This window comes from Colias croceus, chromosome 29, assembly GCF_905220415.1.
Source record: "Colias croceus chromosome 29, ilColCroc2.1".
Classification (NCBI taxonomy): domain Eukaryota; kingdom Metazoa; phylum Arthropoda; class Insecta; order Lepidoptera; family Pieridae; genus Colias; species Colias croceus.
The window spans coordinates 2,543,449-2,559,666 of NC_059565.1; the positions used below are offsets into that span (position 1 = coordinate 2,543,449).

Consider the following 16,218-nt stretch of genomic DNA (forward strand, 5'->3'; position numbering starts at 1 on the left):
TCTTAAAAATTGACTTCTTTAACAGTTATAATAAGTACAATATAAAGAACGTATTTCAAAATGCACTGTACAAGGCACTTATAATTATTCTAATACCAGGGAAATAACGTCTATAGAGGTAATATTATAAAAGCCACAATATTCACTACTAGCTGTGCCCCGCGGTTTTACCCGCATTGTTCCGCTCCTGTTGGTCTCAGCGTGATGATATATATATAGCCTTCCTCGATAAATGGGCTATCTAACACCGAAAGAATTTTTCAAATCGGACCAGTAGTTCCCGAGATTAGCGCGTTCAAACAAACATATATATTATAATCACTACATAGTATAAAACAAAGTCGCTTTCTCTGTCCCTATTTCCCTATGTCCCTTTGTATGCTTAAATCTTTAAAACTACGCAACGGATTTTGATGCGGTTTTTTTAATAGATAGAGTGATTCAAGAGGAAGGTTTTAGTATATAATTTATTAGGTTTTAGACAAAGCGGGCGAAGCCGCGGGCGGTAAGCTAGTATTAGTATAGAAGATTAACAGATAATTTTAACAATTTAATAAATTCTATGTGTTTAGTTTTTACAATAATAGTATAAATTCATTTATTCGTAAGTAACAGGCAGTGAATATACATTTTTCTTCTATTATTGATGCTTCTTCAACTCTTGATGTTTTTTGTAACTCTGAAATAATAAAAAAATCAAATAAATATTATTAAATTTACAATACAATATAAAGAGAAAGAGATCTTAAAATCCCACTTAGATTGTACATGCAAAAGTTTAGCTTGATGATTATCATTTAAAATCGTGAAAACGGATGAATCAAATTTGATAAAAGTCAGTATAGATTATAGTTCAGATTAGCATACAGATCGCTTACAATCAAAGTTGCTATAGTGTACAATCTTTATTGAACACAAAACTTCAACAAATAATATGCTGTCCTACTTCCTTCCTACTAATATGAATGCGAAAGTTTGTGAGCATGGATGTATGTATGTTTGTTACTCTTTCGCGCAAAAACTACTGAACCGATTACAATAAAATTTAGCACACACATAGTAGATAACTTGGATTAACACATAGGATAGGTTTTATGCCGGATATCCCACGGGAACGGGAAATATGCGGGTTTTTCTTTGAAAACGCGGGCGGAAAGCTAGTTCGTATATAAAATAGGAGTTACCTCTTCCGCCATTTTAAACAACATGGCCGACGTTTCCGGGCCAGTTTGTTCCACGAGCATTTTGAATATTCCCGCATCTGCGTCGCTCACTTCAGACCTGCAATTTATTTATTATTAATTATTACAATTTAAAAACTGTACACTATGAAATAAGTGAAAAAATGTCGTCTGTTAGTTTGTAAAAATACTAATGACAAACAAGATGTAGGTCTTAGTATAAAAACAAAAAAGTGATTGCATTTTGAAGGTATTTTTTAAGAAGGCCTTAGTCTTATCTTCTTCGAATATACTTTAGACCGAACAATGTTGTGAACTAAAATATTATGTGCTAATAAATATTAATTTTATAATTTAAACATCTTTAATTGTACCAATTTTAACAGAAATTTCATAAAAACAGATATTTCATATAAAAAAGCCAGTAAAAATTGTCCAAAACACGGCCAAAGTCACGTACATCACTTAGTATGAATAACATTTGTGTATCCATATAATAAGCTTATACATAGAACGTTTTTATCTGTAATTGAATAATCTATTTGTTATATTGTTGTGTAAGCTGTTTGAAAAATAATAAAATAAAATAAATAAATACACCAAAATCAAAATACTTCATAAATAACAGACAAACACACCAACCTATTGGAATAAGTCCTAACTCTGTTATCCTTGGACATAATCAAAGTCTCTGACTCTTCAGGTCTCTCGAACTCACCCGAAGATTGGAAAGCGAAGTTTTCCGGTATCGCTAGAGGTGCCTGTAAGTTTAATTTAATAAATAAATATTTCAGGACAATTATCACACACGGCACGATCAGATCCCATACTTAGCTTTGGCTAGTGCAATTTACTTTGTAAGCAACACAATAACAATAAAAAATAACTGACAATATAAGTATCTAATTAAATAAAAACCAAGAACTCACCTGGCTCTTAGACAGCAGACTGCGTTTCGGCTGAAACTCAGCTTTTTGCTGAGCGTTGGTCAGCAATTCGTATGGATGTCCCGATTCAACTACGCGACCCCTAAAAATGTTTATTAGTATCAAGAATCATGAAATTAACAATAATTATATTTTATAACAATATTATAAAGCTGAAGATTTTTGTTTGCTTGAACGCGTTTATATCAGGACCTACTGTTTCGATTTAAAAAATTAGTAGGATTTCATAGACTATACCTAAAGGTATATCATCACGAGGAATTGGACAAATAGCAATAATTTTAATGCAAGAACGACTGAACAAATTTTTTGTTGTTGGATTTTTCTTAGCTTGGATTAGGATAATAACTGTTACTTTAAAATGTTATACTTCCAAGGTGGAGTCGAGAGCAAAAATCTAGTAAAGAACAAAATCATAAATGGTAAATAACAAAAAAAAATTGTCAAAAGAAAAAGACTTGATTGTGTATTTGTAACGATTTAACTCAAAAACTACTGGAACCTATTTCAAAAATTCCTTAACCAGTACAAAGCTACACTATCCCCGCAACCCACAGGCTACATTTGATTAAGTTTTTACCCTAAATAAACTCACTTGTCCATAACAATGACGCGGTCGTAGTCCATGACGGTGTCGAGTCTGTGCGCTATTGTGAGCACGGTGGAGTTAGCGAAGCGGCTGCGGATCGCGCGTTGGATCTGACGGTCCGTTCTATGGAAATTGTACACAAAATAGTAAGTTATTGAAGTGAAACTTCTTTATCGGGGTTGAAAAAAAAATTTAGTGTAACATTTTTTTCGTTACGCGTGACATTTTCCGTTACGCGCCATCTTTTTCTTATCCCTACCACGCGTGATTCGACGTATTTCTGTAAAGTTGCATATAATAAATTATTTTATGAAAAATAAGGGCATGCTGACAGGTTGTGTATATGGCACTCACTCGGTGTCGACGGTGTACATGGCACTCACTCGGTGTCGACGGTGTATATGGCACTCACTCGGTGTCGACGGTGTACATGGCACTCACTCGGTGTCGACGGTGTACATGGCACTCACTCGGTGTCGACGGTGTATATGGCACTCACTCGGTGTCGACGTTGGCGGTGGCCTCGTCCAGCACGAGCACGGCGCGCGGGGCCAGCGCGGCGCGCGCGAGGCACAGCAGCTGGCGCTGGCCGCCCGACAGGTTGCCGCCGCCGTCGCCCAGCCGCCCCGCCAGCCCGCCCGCCAGCCCGCCCGCCAGTGACGGTAGGGATACCTGCACAGGGAGATTTTGTGTGTATATGACTGAATTTAGCCGACCCGCCAGCCCGCCAGACAGCCCGCCGGCCCGCCAGCGAAGGTAATGATACCTCTACAGAATGATATTGTTTTTGAGCTATTTCTCGATGTTACCCATAAAATAGCAAGAAACGATCGAGGAAAGTAGTGTAAACCCAAAAGCCGAAGAGATAAGTTTCTCAATGTTAGCTAAAAGGGCTAAGGCTGACTTTAGCCGACCAGCTAGCTCGCCAGCCCGCCCGCCAGACCGCCCGCTAGTGACGGTAGGGATACCTGCACAGATGTTTCGTGTGATATATTAGCTGTCCTTACCTAATATCGAGAAATATCACACAATATATGACTGAATTTAGCCGACCCGCCAGCCCTCCAAACAACCCGCTGGCTAGCCAGCCCGCCCGCCAGTGAAGGTAGAGACACCTACACAGACATTGATTTTTAAGCTGTTTCTAAGTGGTGGTCGACAATGGGCAAGAAATGATCGAGAAAAGTAGCGTAAACAAGCCGGAGAACTAGTTAAGTTTTTCAATGTTAGTTAAAGGAGCTAAGGCTGAATTTAGCCAACCAGCAAGCCCGCCCACCAGACCGCCCGCGAACTGCGGTAGGGACACCTGCGCAGAGATGTTTTGTGGGATATTTCTCGATATAAGCTGTCCTTAGCTAATATCGAGAAATATCACACAATATAATTATGACTGAATTTAGCCGACCAGCCCGCCTGCCAGACCGCCCGCTAACTGCGGTAGGGACACCTGCACAGGGAGATTTAGTGTGATTTTTCTCGATAATAGCTGTCCTTAGCTAAAATCGAAAAATATCACACAATTTATGACTGAATTTAACCGACCAGCCAGCCCGCCAGACCGCCCGCTAACTGCGGTAGGGATACCTAAATAGGGAGATTTAGTGTAATTTTTCTCGATATTAGCTGTCCTTAGCTAAAATCGAAAAATATCACACAATTTATGACTGAATTTAACCGAACAGCCAGCCCGCCAGACCACCCGCTAACTGCGGTAGGGATACCTAAATAGGGAGATTTAGTGTGATTTTTCTCGATATTAGCTGTTCTTAGCTAAAATCGAAAAATATCACACAATTTATGACTGAATTTAACCGACCAGCCAGCCTGCCAGACAGCCCGCCGGCCGGCTACCCCGCCCGCTAGTTGCGGTAGAGATACCCACACAGATATTATTTTTATTTATTTAAATGAAACTTCTTTATCGGCGTTCGAAAAAAATTTTGTGTAACATTTTTTCGTTACGCGTGACATTTTTCCGTTACACGCCATCTTTTTCTTATCCCTACCACGCGTGATTCGACGTATTTCTGTAAGGTTGCATATAATTAATTATTTTTTGAAAAAATAAGGTTATACAGAAGTTTCACTTCTTACGTGTGTACACTAGTACATGGACACATTTTTTATTTTACTGAGAACACCAACAGGATACACAAACAAGAGATATATACACGGGGAGATGTTTTGTGTGACGTCAATTGGCGAGGAAAGTGACGTAAATTCGGAAGCCGGAAAGCCAGTTAAATAAGTTTCTCGATGTTAGTCAGAAGAACTAAGAGCGTCACTCAGCCGTATGGTTGCCTAATTAAATCCGGCCGCAAATAAGGGTTACCGACTGTTAAAGCTGATGAATATTAAAGGCTCAGTGAAGGAGAGTTAGCGTGAAAAAAAGTTAAATATAAATAACCTAATCTATATCTATACTTAATATTATAAAGAGGAAAGGTTTGTATGTATGTATGATTTTCACGCATAAGCTACTGGACCGATTTCAAAAATTATTTCACCATTAGAAATCTGCATCTTCACTGAGCAACATAGGCTTTATTGCATTTTCAAAAACAATTAGAAAACCTTACCAAAAATGCAATAATGTAACCCAGGGTGTAAAAAAATTTCTTAATAAAAATTCTGTCATCGCGTGCGCTGCGGAATCTATTCCTTGAAGTACGAGGATGGTTCTTATGAAAAAAGAAGGTAAACATGTACCACGGGCGAACCCGGGGCGGAGTGCTAGTAAATTATATTAAATATATAAAACTCAAAGGTGACCGATATAGTGATCTATCAACGCACAGCCCAAACCACTGGACGTATCGGGCTGAAATTTGGCATGCAGGTAGATGTCATAACGCAGGCGTCCCTTAAGAAACGATTTTAGAAAATTCATCCCCTAAAGGGGTAAAATAGGGCATGAAAACTTATACCATGAAAATTTATCTTTTCCACGCAAGCGAAGCTGCGGGCAACAGCTAGTATTAAATATATGCTGTACCTCTTGCAATGCAGCATGCAGTTCAGCATCAGTATGCTTTCCCTCCGGATCTAGATTATCCCGCAGACTTGCAGCAAACAGTGCAGGCCGCTGCGGTAAAGCACAAAGTCTTGAACGCCAAGCGCGAAGCCCTGCACCTTCAGCCCGGACACCGTCCACGCGGATTGACCCGGACATCTTGCTTAGCCTGAAAGAACAATTTGAAAAGAAAATAAATTTTTCGCCAAAAACATTAGGTACATACCTGATCATGCTTCCTGAGTCTATGTTGAATATTAGTTATTGGAATCTTTATTTAGTTCGAGTGATTAAATACGTCGCATCGTTTCAGACTAATTGTATGTCGTTTTTGTATTGATGCCACGATTATGCCAAAATCGACTGATTATGAGAATCTTACACATGCATTTTTGGATAAAAATAACGATGTTTTATTTGATCATGAATTTAGATTTTAACCTAAATCTTAATTGAGGTTAAAATCTAAATTCACGATTTTGTCTTAACAAAACTCAACAGAAGAACTACCATAAGCTCACATGAAAAGTGATCGGACGGCATAGCTGGTATCATCCACTTTGGATGATGGTTCTTAACTTGACCATAGACAAAATCTAACCTAACCATGGGCAACATTAATTTCACTTTTGACAAAAAATTTCTCGACCACGGTCAACCTAACCTTTCCATACCTAGAAAACTGAAAAAAAAGCACTTTTCTTACCTAAAAAGTGCAGCAACCAGGGAACTTTTCCCCGCTCCCGTTCTCCCCACCACGGCAACCTTCTCCCCCGGACGGATCGTGAAGCTCACCCCCCGGATAGCATAGCTGGTATCATCTACTTTTGGTAATGGTTCCTTCGTCTCCGCTTTTGGTGGCCTCTCATATTGTAGGGATACGTCTTCGAAGACTATTTCTCCTGAAAAATTAATAAGCGGTTAATATGGAAGAAATTGCAATCGAGCGTGTTAGTAATTCCAGAAAATACATGACTGCAGAGTATAGAAGAATGAATGTAAAATGAAGAAACAAGGATCGTATTTCAGAATAAATGATGAAACAAGAAGAGGAAGAAGCAACTAAGTGTACACACGTAAGAAGTGAAACTTCTTTATGACCTTATTTTTCAAAAAATAGTTTACTATATGCAACTTTGCAGAAATACGAATCACGCGTGGTAGGGATAAGAATAAGATGTCGCGTAACGGAAAAGTGTCACGCGTAACGAAAAAATGTTACACTAAATTTTTATCCATCCCCGATAAAGAAGTTTCACTTCAATAATTTCAAATGTAAACACGTGTTACGTCATTGCCGTTTTTGTGGGCTTAAGCTATGTATTTCTTACTAAATTAACTTTATTAACATTATAAGTTCGAACGAACTAATCTCGATTAGTTACGAATTAGAACGATTCGTACGAATGCGCCACGAATCAAAGGAAGGCGGCTTTTTATAGTATTCGATAGCTAAACATGTTCAGACATGAAATAATGACAACTACATTGATAACTATTCATCCACAAAAATATTAAATCAAAAGTTACGTCTAACAATAGGATAATAACACGCTACTGCCAATAGAAGAGGAGCATCCCTAAAAACATTACAAAAATGCCTAAAAATATTCCATAGACATACCTCGATTAGGCCAAGTATCAAAATCAACGCTTGGACATTCATTTTTAAGAGCCTTGATGTCCGGTTCCACCGGACTCTCTGCCGGTAGGTTCGTGTATTCTAATATTCTTTCCACCTAGAAAACAAATTTAAATGTAAATCATCACAATTTCAACAAATCATCTACAAATCTACACTAATATTATTAAGATTTGATTCTGTAAATTTGTTTGTAATGGACGAATTAAAAAAAACGCTGAGCCGATTTTGAAAATTATTTTTGAAGTAGAAAACTAAATGACTCCTCAGTGGCTGGCTTTTGTAAATAAAAATTAAGATAAAAAAAAGTTTTTCTTACGTACCGATGTCATCTGATTCTCTACTTCAGCAGTTTGCCTCATGCCGTATTGACACATACCGACGAGTCCTATCACTTGCGTTATAGCCAGACCCACGCTACCGCCAAGGTTTCCTGGAAATATCCATTCAAACTTAATTATGTTATACATGGCCAAGTGGTTTTAGCCTATAGTGTTAATAAATTATTGCAAAAATGGAGTCGTTAATCAGTTCTTTAGCGATAATATGGAAATTATTACATTTATTTTGTAGCAGAGCTAGACAATCTTAGAACACTTCTGCGCAATTAGAATCTTTATTGACACAAACATGGTCTACTCACCATCCCCGAAGAACAGGAAGAAGCTGAAAGTGACCATAGCCAGGTATACACAGCAGAGCATGTCCATCCAGAAGCCGAAGGCCCTATTGCTGCACAGCACCAGCGTCCAGACAGAACTGTGCAGGTCCTGGAGCCTGTCAAACTACTTATACCAAGTATTTTAGTCTACTCACCGTCCCCGAAGAATATGAAGAAGCTGAAGGTGACCATGGCCAAGTAGACGCAGCAGAGCATGTCCATCCAGAAGCCGAAGGCCCTATTGCTGCACAGCACCAGGGTCCAGGCGGAACTGTGCAGGTCCTGGAGCTGATCGAACTCCTGGGCCAGGGTACGTTGTTGGGAGCCAGTAGACCGGATCGTTGTGAGACCGGATACTGTGGCAGACGCGTGGTTCAGGCTTTGGCTTCGAGCTGAAGTGGGAAAGAAGGAGAAACGTTAAATTACGTAATAATAATAAAACGGTTATTTTAGAATATATGGGATGAGATAGAATTTCAAAATTATTCAGTTCTGTTGCGTGAAGAAAATGGTGTTGTTCCTTTTAAATAAAATATTAAACTTGCTACGTTAATGATGTGGGTAAAGAATATTTACACACAAAAACATGGCAGAAATCCTACGAGACTAGAAAAATCTCGATCTGGTTTGACAAAGTTTATAAGACCACGTTATTATACCCCCCACTAGAATATTTTTTTTTATTCATAAAAGGCACCTTACAGCTGTTATTAAGATAAACTATACAAATTACATATAAAAACGCCAATAACAAGGCACACCAATCTATACATATAATAAATCTGTAGAAGGGTCAATTCTGTACATTGAAAATATTGAAAAAATAAATAGCTGTGTTACTAAATCGATACCAAACCCAAATATGTGATTAAAAAAAATTTTGTCTGTCTGTCTGTCTGTATGTTCAGGCATCACGTTAAAAGTAACGGTTCGATTTCGATGAAACTTGGTATAATTATACCTTATTATCCTGGGCATAAAATAGGTTACTTTTTATCCCGGAAAAATACGTAGAAAAAAATAAATCTTAATTTTTCCGCGCGGACGGAGTCGCGGGCGGAAGCTAGTAATAGTCTAATTGTGTGACAACAAGAGGTGAACTAAAAGGGAACAATAATTGTTTTCTTTTTCTTTAGCAAAAGTACAATAATTGTTCTTGATGAAACATAAAACGTAAGTACATGAAAAATAAAATGTGACTTCTAGTAAACAAGTAACATCAACTATTATATTATATTACTAGCTGGTGCGTTGTGCGCGGGCTGCAAGCAGCCCGCGAGCCCCTTTTGCCCCTGGGTTGAAGCAATAGGGCAGTCATTAGAAAATGTGTTAGATTTCCCAGTCCATTTGTAATTTTCTGCTAACAGCGATTCCACAGTCAATCGGAAGTGCTTATAAATTCCCAATTCAAGTATTTTCCGCTCCGGGAGGCTGTCAACCTTCGAGGGAGCGTAGTGCGCGGGCTGCAAGCAGCCCGCGAAGCATCCCAGGACAGAAATCTTCAGTCATTTGAAAATGCATTAAAATTCCCCGTCAATTTGCTATTATCTGCAAACAGCGATTCCACAGTCAATCGGAAGTGCTTATAAATTTCAAATTCAAATATTTTCTATTCCGGGGGGCGGTTCACCTTCGAGGGTGCATGGTGCGCGAGCTGCAAGCAGCTCGCGGCTCATCCCAGGGCAGAAATCTTCAGTCATTTGAAAATGCATTCAAATTTCCTATCCATTTGTTACATCTCCTAACAGCGATTCTACAGTCAGTCGGTAATGCTTATAAATTCCCCATTCAAAATTTTCTATTCCGGGGGGCTGTCCACCTTCGAGGGTGCGTGGTGCGCGAGCTGCGCAGCTCGCGGCTCATCCTAGGGCAGAAATCTTCAGTCATTTGAAAATGCATTCGAATTTCCTTTCCATTTGTAACATCTGCTAACAGCGATTCTACAGTCAGTCGAAACTGCTTATAAATTACTTATTCAAATATTGTTACATTTTTGAAACGTCTTATCGATAGCGAGCAGTGACTTTTCATAATAAACTGTTCAAGAGTTAACCTAACACGCTCGTCGCTTCGCTCCTCGCTACCTATTTGAATATTTAGGCCGGCCGCTTCCGCGAATCGCTCGCTTCGCTCGCTTGGCTCGTGCGATAGGTAGTTCAAAGGTTAACCTAACACGCTCGTCGCTTCGCTCCTCGCTACCTATTTGAATATTTAGGCCGGCCGCTGCCGTGACTCGCTCGCTTCGCTCGCATGGCTCGTGTGGTAGTTCAAAAGTTAAACTAACACGCTCGTCGCTTCGCTCCTCGCTACCTAAACTGCTTATAAATTACTTATTCAAATATTGGTAAAATTTTTGAAACGTCTTATCGATAGCGGGCAGTGACTTTTCATAATAAACTGTTCAAGAGTTAACCTAACACGCTCGTCGCTTCGCTCCTCGCTACCTATTTGAATATTTAGGCCGGCCGCTGCCGCAACTCGCTCGCTTCGCTCGCTTGGCTCGTGCGGTAGGTAGTTCATAAGTTAACCTAACACGCTCGTCGCTTCGCTCCTCGCTACCTATTTGAATATTTAGGCCGGCCGTTGACGCGACTCGCTCGCTTCGCTCGCTTGGCTCGTGCGGTAAGTAGTTCAAAAGTTAACCTAACACGCTCGTCGCTTCGCTCCTCGCTACCTATTTGAATATTTACGCTGGCCGCTGCCGTGACTCGCTCGCTTCGCTCGCTTGGCTCGTGCGGTAGTTCAAAAGTTAATAAATATTTTCTACTCCGGGAGGCTGTCAACCCCCGAAGTTGCGCGGTGCGCGGGCAGCAAGCAGCCCGCGGTGCCGTCTTTTACCGATGCTATTCAATTACCCTTCCTACTATGGAAATTTCCATACAAAATTTTCGAAAAAAAAAATTTCGCTTTTTAGCAAAAATTTTTATGTGCCTGGAAGCGGACCAAGTTTTTAAACATTTTTTACCTTGGTGACCCCAACCTAAGTGCCACCAGATCAGAGAGCCGTTGAATTTCGTGATGTATGGAAAATGGAAACCGGGGGTCTGAGAGAAATTCTGAGTATGCAGTTTTGTAAATCTGACCAATCAAAGCACAGATGTCAATTTTCAGACCTATCGTGACGGAACCGGCGCCACCATCTTGCTTTGAAAAATTGGCCATTTTTTTAAAAAAAATTACGTCCAATTTAAAATTTCTCGATTGCCCTGGTAGCACCCCATCTTCCTGATCATTTTTTAGTTCTACACCCCCCACCTATCTTGCGCCGTTTCAGAGAGCCGTCGAATTTTGCGTTGTATGAAACTCGGAAACCAGCGATGGAAACTCGATTATGAGTATACCAACTCAATGTGAGGCTCGATTAAAGCCCCTGCGCCAAGTTTCAGCGTGATCGGCCCAGCGATGGCCGTTTTAGAATTTGTATGGCGGCGGCCATTTTTTCCGCCATTTTGAATTTTTTTCACTATCTGTGGTAATTGCTCGAGGTCTACTACAAGTTTAGTTTGAGCACCCCAGATGTAGCTGCTACCGTTTGCGCGGGCCGTTGACCGTCTCCGCGGGCTGTGAGAAAGTTCAAGATTTCGGATTTTTCTGGATATCCTGGGAGCTGGGCGAGTATGAATGCGTCATTGGTTTATTTCTCTATTGCACCACCTCGTCTAAATTTACGTTTTTATGTTTGCGCCAAAAATGGAAAAATTCCAAAATCTAGCATCCCACTATGGCTCCCTGGTAGCGTCCCAAGGTGGTGATCATTTTTAGTTCCGGGACCCCCAACCCAACTCGCACCGTTTCCGCGGGCCGTTGGATTTTACGTTGTATGGAAGTTGGAAACGGGGGCCCGGAGCCACTCGAACGGGGCACCGATCGATTCGCCGGCTCAAACAGAGCACGTGTGCCAAATTTGAGACGTAAGGATTCATAAACGGCGATTTTGGCAAAGTACGGCGGCCATCTTGTTTTCGCGAAAATCCCCATTTTTCCACCTCCCCTGGTAATCGCCACCAGTTCCGAGCATTTTTTGTTCAGACACCCCCCCTCCAGGTATCACCGTTTTTGCGCACCTCCAGGGGTCCACCCTCTTGTCCAGGGTGTTGGAGTTCGCTATATTTTTCCGGTGGTCACTGGGAGCACCTCTACACGATCACGTCAAAATTCCCCCAACTTTCCCCGTAGTTTCCGAGAAACCCGATGTCAGTCAGTCAGTGAGTGAGTGGTAGTGTAGCTTTATATATATATGATAACTTCATTATTATCCCGTCTATACTCTATTGTACATCCCACCACTCCCTACCATCCCACAACTCCCTCTATCCCACTATCCCACACTCACCAATAGCCTCGATCCGCTTCAGCTCACGGCTGGTGCTCAGGAACAGCGCGCGGAGCAGCATCAGAGCAGCCGCTACACAAGCGGTGGGCAGCAGCAGCCACCAGTTCACCAAACACACCACAACCAGGATACCGATCACTTCCAGGAAGAACTGGGGGTGATAAGGAGAAAAAAAAATTATTAATATTTTTTTAATATTAAAACAATATTATAACACAAAAATGTGTGTGTGTACTAGTGTACACACGTAAGAAGTGAAACTTCTTTGCGACGTTATTTTTCAATAAAATAATTTACTATATAACTTTACAGAAATACGTCGAATCACGCGTGGTAGGGATAAGAAAAAGATGGCGCGTAACGGAAAAACGTCACGCGTAACGAAAAATTGTTACACTAAATATTTTTCCGACCCCGATAAAGAAGTTTCACTTCAAAAATTAAATGGATTTTAAACGCGATTTACTCTGTCTCTGTGTTAACTCCGCCCTCGGCTTCGCCCGCGCAGTCAAAGAAAAACCCGCATAGTTCCCGTTCCCGAGAGATTTTCGGGATTGCGTTATTTTCCCGGGATAAAAAGTCCTTTCTCGGGTATTAAAATATCTCCATACCAAATTTCATGAAAATTGGTTCAGTAGTTTGGGCGTGATTGAGTAACAGACAGACAGAATTACTTTCGCATTTATAATATTAGTAGGGATAATCTCACCCCTAAACAGTCGACCAAAGCGACGGGCAGCAAAGTGTCCACCTGCCCCATATCCTTGGAGAATCTGTTGAGGATCCGTCCCGATGGATTGTGATGGAAGAACCACATCGGCGCGTTTGTGACACCTCTGAAAATTAAGTTTTATTATAAGTTACTAGCTTTCCGCCCGCGGTTTCGCCCGTGTTTCGAAAGAAAAACCCGCATAGTTCCCGTTCCCGTGGGATTTACGAGTTGATAACTATCCTATTGGTTAATCCAAGTTATGTATATGTGTGCTAAATTTCACTGTAATCGGTTCAGTAGTATTTGCGTGAAAGAGTAACCAACACACACACACACATCCCCACAAACTTTCGCATTTATAATATTAATAGGATGTATCTTCTAAGTAATGTACTGAGTTTTAATATTAGTTGAAATGATTGACAAGATTTTGAAAGAACAACTGGAGTATCTTGCCGGTTCTTCTCCATAGATATTGCTTTCCGAATCGGTGGTAAATATTAAAAATATGTAATGACGATTTAATAGTGCTTCTAGAAGAAGTCTAATTGAATAAATAATTTTTTGAGTTTAATCTAAGTAATGTAATCGATGTAGAGGATTGCTCGTAAATTGCGTTTAAAATATCGTTTAAATCACACACTGTAATCTTGTTACACGTGTTATATTTTGAGACGTGTGACATCATGACACGTGCGATATCGTAACACGTGTTATATTTTGACACGTGTAATATTGTGACGTGTAATATAAAACGTGTAATTTTGTTACACGTGTAATATTGTGACGTGTAATATAACACGTGTAATATTGCGACGTGTAAAATCGTAACACGTGTAATATTGTGACACGTATAATATTGTGACACGTGTAATATTGTGACTAGTGTTGTATCGTGACTTTTGACTATAACTTACCTGAACATAGTATCATGTAGATTCACAGAGGCGCGTATACAAGTATTATAGAACACTAGCAGTTTGTTCCAAGTGAAGAACATGCAAATGGCGATCAACGAGCCATACACGTATACGCACTGTTCCCGGGATAAATGCCACCTGTTGAGGGGTAGGCTCTCGTAGTCGACTGGGGATACATACACACAAATTAACGACATACTTAAGCTGTGAAATTTTGAATTTGTAGTAAAAAAATGCGTAATAATAACAGAAAATCCAATTAGAGCGACGGACTTGATATTAACAAAACTGTACACACACTAAGAAACACATAATTTTGGTCTGTATAAATAAATGAATGCCATGCCATTTCAATACATGCCATAATGGTAATAGTTCGAACTTCGAAGTTTATAATAACAAATTTATCTATTATAGAGAAAAGATGACAATTGTACATACGGTGACCGTAAAATATTCTTAAAAAACAGAAATCGATACTATAGAAACTTAAAAACTAATTTAGTTTAAAATCATACCTGGAGGCTCCGCTAAAGTAGAGTTCCGTATCGCTATATTTTGTGCGCTATTCGATTCTTCTAGATTTACCCTAAAAAGAAAAACAATTTATTAATATAAGTGTACCAAAAGTCAAACTTTGATAATTTTATAACATTTTATGCAGAATCATGAAATTCAAATTCATAATTGTTTTGATTTGAAACAGTGATACTTCACTTATTAAAATAATAACAACTATAGTAGTCATTTTAATTGGCAACATTTCAACAAAATTCAACAACGTAACCTTGTGACGGCGGCATAAAATAATGTATTATTTTAATTTGTTAGAACACACACACAAACTCACCAATCCTTCAGCCATATATCAGTAGACGAGTAGAATATCTGTGCTACTATGAACAGCGAAAGTAGCAGTAGCAAAGTGAATTTTCCCCCACCACTCGATATGTAAGACACATAGACGCTGTTCGACACGGAGCCTTTGTTCTGGCCCTCGGCTAGAAAATAATTATATTATCATACATACAAAATAAAAATCATATAGTTTACAACTAGATTAACAATCACGATTAAAATTGTCCGTAGCAAAACTCTGCTTATGCGTATATTAGGCAGAGTTGAATGAACGATACAATATACTTTGAAAATTAATACCATGAAATAAGTTGCTAATTTACCTTTTCGTAGGCATTTTTTACCTTTTTCTAGGCGATTGTGAGCCTAGTATAATAAACACAATGTAAATGTATGCAAGCGAAAGCTTAGTATGGGATCAGATCGTGCCGTGTGTGAAAAATGAAAATAGTCCCGAAATATTTATTTACTTATTATTTATTTATAATAAAAACAAAACAACATTACACATATTTTTTAAACTTTTACTTGTTTAAAACCTTACCTTCATATTTCGGGCCAGTGGTTTCTGCGTCGACATTAAATGACAACTGAGACACCTCTGACATCGACCTTTGAGAACGCAATATGTGGCTATGTTCCTGGAAGACAAAGAAATAATACACAATTAATAATGCAATTTTTAGTTATTATTAAGACCCCGATATTCATGGTAAATGTTTGTTAGCAACTAAGTTGAATCAACATTAAAAAAAGAGTGTTTATCGAGCACACGTGTCAGAAGTGAAACTTCTTTGGCAAGATTCAAAGATCAAACGACCAAAATCGTCGCCTTACTCCATGACATAACGGTATTGCCATCTTCTATGAATATCAATATGATCTTGAAATTTTACTCTCAACGCGCCTAAAGAAGTTTCACTTCAACAAATTTTCCAAGTAATATTCTACCTTATTGTATGATACAACATTCTATTACTATGTGATACAATACAAAATACAACTATCAACGAATACGTCAAAATACATCCATACTTAATATTATAAATGCGAAAGTAACTCTGTCTGTCTGTCTGTTACTTAATCACGCCTAAACTACAGAACCAATTTGCATGAAATTTGGTATAGAGATATTTTGATACCCGAGAAAGGACATAGGCTACTTTTTACCCCGGGACATAGGATAGGTTTCATCCCGGAAATCCCACGGGAACGGGAACTATGCGGGTTTTTCTTTGACTGCGCGGACGAAGCCGCGAACGGAAAGTTAGTTTTATATAAATTAATAATAATCATGGAATCTAAAAGATAATCTCCTACTTATATTAATCTTAAAATTAAAACATTGAAAAAAAATTGAAA

At 39.2% G+C, this 16,218-nt stretch overlaps 1 protein-coding gene across 1 annotated transcript in view; it reads right to left on the reverse strand.

The window, feature by feature from the left end:
* Positions 1 to 635: 635 nt before the first annotated feature.
* Positions 636 to 16,218, reverse strand: part of LOC123704367 (probable multidrug resistance-associated protein lethal(2)03659) — a 53,313-nt gene continuing 37,730 nt past the window's right edge. Inside the window, exons 17-33 of the mRNA XM_045652720.1 lie at positions 15,401 to 15,497; positions 14,849 to 14,999; positions 14,517 to 14,587; positions 13,996 to 14,164; positions 13,076 to 13,202; positions 12,367 to 12,517; positions 8,189 to 8,425; positions 7,696 to 7,805; positions 7,355 to 7,469; positions 6,437 to 6,632; positions 5,713 to 5,899; positions 3,217 to 3,389; positions 2,724 to 2,840; positions 2,111 to 2,210; positions 1,824 to 1,942; positions 1,185 to 1,281; positions 636 to 679 (exon numbers count right to left, since the gene is read on the reverse strand). Coding sequence (XP_045508676.1) covers positions 641 to 679; positions 1,185 to 1,281; positions 1,824 to 1,942; positions 2,111 to 2,210; positions 2,724 to 2,840; positions 3,217 to 3,389; positions 5,713 to 5,899; positions 6,437 to 6,632; positions 7,355 to 7,469; positions 7,696 to 7,805; positions 8,189 to 8,425; positions 12,367 to 12,517; positions 13,076 to 13,202; positions 13,996 to 14,164; positions 14,517 to 14,587; positions 14,849 to 14,999; positions 15,401 to 15,497 — 2,256 coding nt within the window. The 3' untranslated portion in view covers positions 636 to 640. The remainder of the gene's footprint in view (positions 680 to 1,184; positions 1,282 to 1,823; positions 1,943 to 2,110; positions 2,211 to 2,723; positions 2,841 to 3,216; positions 3,390 to 5,712; positions 5,900 to 6,436; positions 6,633 to 7,354; positions 7,470 to 7,695; positions 7,806 to 8,188; positions 8,426 to 12,366; positions 12,518 to 13,075; positions 13,203 to 13,995; positions 14,165 to 14,516; positions 14,588 to 14,848; positions 15,000 to 15,400; positions 15,498 to 16,218) is intronic.